The sequence below is a fragment of the Propithecus coquereli genome, unplaced genomic scaffold, assembly GCF_000956105.1.
Source record: "Propithecus coquereli isolate 6110/MARCELLA unplaced genomic scaffold, Pcoq_1.0 Scaffold490, whole genome shotgun sequence".
Taxonomy (NCBI): domain Eukaryota; kingdom Metazoa; phylum Chordata; class Mammalia; order Primates; family Indriidae; genus Propithecus; species Propithecus coquereli.
This window is the reverse complement of record NW_012150730.1, coordinates 48,805-52,572: the sequence shown is the minus strand read 5'-3', so window position 1 is coordinate 52,572 and position 3,768 is coordinate 48,805. Positions and strand designations below refer to the sequence as shown.

Genomic DNA, 3,768 nt, shown 5'->3' with positions numbered 1-3,768 from the left:
ATCCTAGGCTTAATAAACCTTTTCATCAAGGGGACCAGGCAGAGTTCTTGGTTATTATACTTTATTGTCAGTTTCCATTCCATCCCTATTCCCAAAGATATTCAAACAAGCCAGTTGCATCCTTCCAGGGGAATCAGGGATCATCACACCGTCTTCATCCTACAGAGCTTGCAAAAGACACTCTCTGGTTGCTGATTGTTATCCATAGTGCAAGTTCTGTGTGGCCCTCTGTGGTGAGTGGTATTCTTTTCTCCCAGGCTGTGAGTATATTTGATTTGTAAATTGCTGTTGATGGTATCTGTCCATTGTAGGATGTCATGTGTTTGACCATCACTATTACCCTAGAGTGAGAATCCCACCCTCCACCAGTAGAAAAAAAGCAGGGCATTAAAATACTTCAACCTCTAGTGAGGCTAGAGAGAGGCTGCTGGTGGGGGCCAGTCAAGTGTGGATGGCCACAGCCATGTGTCTTTGCAGTCTAAAGAATGAGGTGTATTTTGAGAGGGAATTTGTCTGATAGACCTGGAATACTATATCAAGAGTTACATGACCTCAGCCATAACAGAAATTGCTTGTCAGGAGGGTGGATCCTTTGTATGTCGGGACCATAGCATAGATATCTCTTTGTCCACCTGTTTCTTGTTGATGATGGCTCTATCCCATGATCACTGGGCCCATGAGGACACAAAGGCATCAACGGGCCTAGTTTCTAGTCTTGAGTTAGGGACCCTGGGAGAAGGTGGGCAAGGGTTGATGTGTGGGAGAGATGGATTGTGGAACCTCACCATAGGGGCTGCTTATGGATTCATCTTTCCCCATCATAGCAGGGCTCTGTGACCTTTGAGGATGTGGCTGTAAACTTTTCTCGGGAGGAATGGAGTCTCCTTAGCGAAGTTCAGAGATGCCTGTACCGTGACGTGATGCTGGAGACTGTGGCACTTTTGTCCTCCCTGGGTAAGGCCCTCACACTCATCCTGTGACCTGATCTAGTCTCTGCCCCTTCCCTTTTTCCGCATTGGCTACAATGTCTTTCTCATATCAGAACCATGGATGGACACAGTGTCCTCCCTCAGTTCTGTGGGTAGGTTCTGTAGTTGGTAAGAGTGAGGTGTGTATACCTCCCTCTCTTCTCTTTGAGCAGCCCCAACACCTGCTTCACTTCAGGCTCCCAGGGAAGGATTGAGGGTCGGGATTCTTGGAGTCACCCTAATGCATTCCACCTTGCTTGCCCTCTGGCTGTCTGGATGACTTTGTCCAGATATAAGACTCCTGTGTGCCCAGGTTCTGCTTCCTTTCCCTAGTTGACGTTTCTTCATGCCTTCCTGTGGCAGGAATTGCCATCAGTGACATTGTCACTGCCTACACAGACCATAGCTGTTCTTGCAAGACGCTCCTTAGCGCTTCTCTTTATAATACTTAGTTTCCTCTCCTGTGGGCTGTCCCATGCTGAGTTGTTTTGAGCCACTGTTGGCTGTTCATCTGTCCTATCATTTCCTGTCATGGGACCCTATCATCCAGGTCCATGTACTTGGTCATGGTGATGGTAGGATGGTCCTGAAGATACAAATGAATGCATCCTCAAGGTGATGGGCTCAGAGGGAGCCTGTCCCAGAGGATTAGCAACCTGGAGGAGGGCACGATGTCAAGGCTCTGTTCAAATCATATCAGAAAATTATTTTATTTGACTAGTATTTCTGTGGCCATACAAGGAGACACACACTATTTCTGTCTTCCCCATTCTTGAGAGTTTTCAGAATTGTTGGTTCTACACCTTATCATTTCTGCTATTACATCCATCCCGAGATTAACCTTCCCATCCATGGACTCCATGTCTCACGCATTTTTCTTACATCTCTGTTTGCAGCATACTCCAATTTTGGCTTGTATATTTTGTGTTTTGAAGTTGGTACCCATTGTTAAACTGTCCCTGACCAACAGCTGCTGTGTGGTAGTCATATTTTCTCAGGCCTGGACATGTCCCACTATATAGCATTCACGTGTCATCAGATAAGGTCCTGCAGACAAGTTCTTTGCACAGAAAGTAGTTGCAAACCCTGTCTTTATGTGCTCTGTTGCATGTATGGTTGATGCCTGCACATGATATGGCCTCATACCTTCTGTGACCTTTATACCTCAGTAGTGCTAAGCCACCCTATCTTCAGTCTGAGTTCAGCACTCTATTCCTGCAGATATTTCCATGGGCTAATTCCTTAATTTGGCAGACACACGTGTGAGTGGGCTATGCATTTCCACCGGAAGTAACTTGTACTTCACCAATATTTTGTTGCTCTCAGGTGGTTGGTGTGGAGCTGAAGATGAGGCGACACCTTCTAAGCAGAACAGTTCTATACTAGGAGCGTCTCCAGTCAGGACACCTAGGACAAAACTGCCTCCCAAAAAGGCCCACTCCTGTGAAATGTGTGTCCCGATGTTGAGACACACTGTGCACTTGGATGGGCATCAGGGAGTGCATTGCAGGGAGAAACTGAATAGGTGTGGGGAAAAATTGTATGACAGTACAAATCTCCATCCGTGCCAGAAACAGCAAGAGAAACCCTGCAGAAGCATTGTCCGAGGAGCATCATTTTTAAAGAGCTGTAAGTCCTACGTGGCAGTGAAGTCATTTATCTTCAGTCAGGTTGAGAAAGACTTGGGATTACTCCAGAATGAGGCAACTCACACTGAGCAGAAGTCAAGCAGTGAAACTAAGTGTGGGCCACCCCCACAGGGGGAAAAAACTCATAATAGCTGTGGACAGTCCATGGAAGTCTCCAGTTCCAAATACATGCTTGCTCAGCACGAGAGACTTCTCCCTAGTGAAAGATGTTATGTGTGCAGTGAATGTGGAAAATCCTATAGTGGAAAGAAAAGCTTCAGTAATCATCAGAGAGTTCACACTGGAAGAAGATCTTATGAATGTGGAGAATGTGGGAAATCTTTTCGTCAAAAGGGCAACCTCATTCAACATCAACGAGGTCACACTGGAGAAAGGCCTTATGAGTGTAAGGAATGTGGAAAATCATTTAGGTACAAGTCCCACCTCACCGAACACCAGAGACTTCACACTGGAGAAAGACCTTATAATTGTGGGGAATGTGGGAAATCATTTAACAAGAAGTCTCATCTCCTTGTGCACAAGAGAGTTCACACTGGAGAAAGGCCTTATAAATGTGAGGAATGTGGGAAATTATTTAGCCATAAGAACTGTGTTAATATACACCGGAGAGTTCACACTGGACAAAGGCCATATGAATGCAATGAATGTGGGAAATCATTTCTCTCCAGCTCTGCACTTTATGTTCATAAGAGAGTTCACACGGGGCAAAAGCCTTATGAGTGTAGTGTATGTGGGAAATCCTTTGCTGAAAGCTCCAGTCTCATTAAACACAGGAGAATTCACACTGGGGAAAGACCGTATGAATGTGGGGAGTGTGGAAAATCATTTCATCGCAGTTCTTCCCTCCTCCAGCATCAGACCATTCACATTGGAGAAAAAGCCTTATGAATGCAGTGAATGTGGGAAATCCTTTGCTGAAACATCCAGTTTCAATAAACACAGGAAGGTTCACACTGGAGAAAGACTTTAAGAGTGCAGTGAAAGTGGAAAAAAATTTACCCAAGCTCTGCTATCACTGGACATGGGAGAGTTTACACTAGCAAAATCGTTACATGTGAAATAAATTTGAGGGATTCTTTAGACAAACCTCTGTGCTTCAAGATCAGAAACTTTACACTGGAACAAAGCTTTATGATTGTGACAACTGTGGG

At 45.2% G+C, this 3,768-nt stretch overlaps 1 protein-coding gene across 1 annotated transcript; it reads left to right on the top strand.

Moving 5' to 3' along the window:
* The first annotated feature begins 868 nt into the window (after nt 1-868).
* On the top strand, nt 869-3,540 carry LOC105819596 (zinc finger protein 418-like). The gene is made up of 2 exons (XM_012655876.1): nt 869-954; nt 2,295-3,540. The coding sequence occupies exons 1-2, from the start codon at nt 921-923 to the stop codon at nt 3,503-3,505; spliced, it is 1,245 nt and encodes a 414-aa protein (XP_012511330.1). The 5' UTR covers nt 869-920; the 3' UTR covers nt 3,506-3,540.
* The last annotated feature ends 228 nt before the right edge of the window (nt 3,541-3,768 follow it).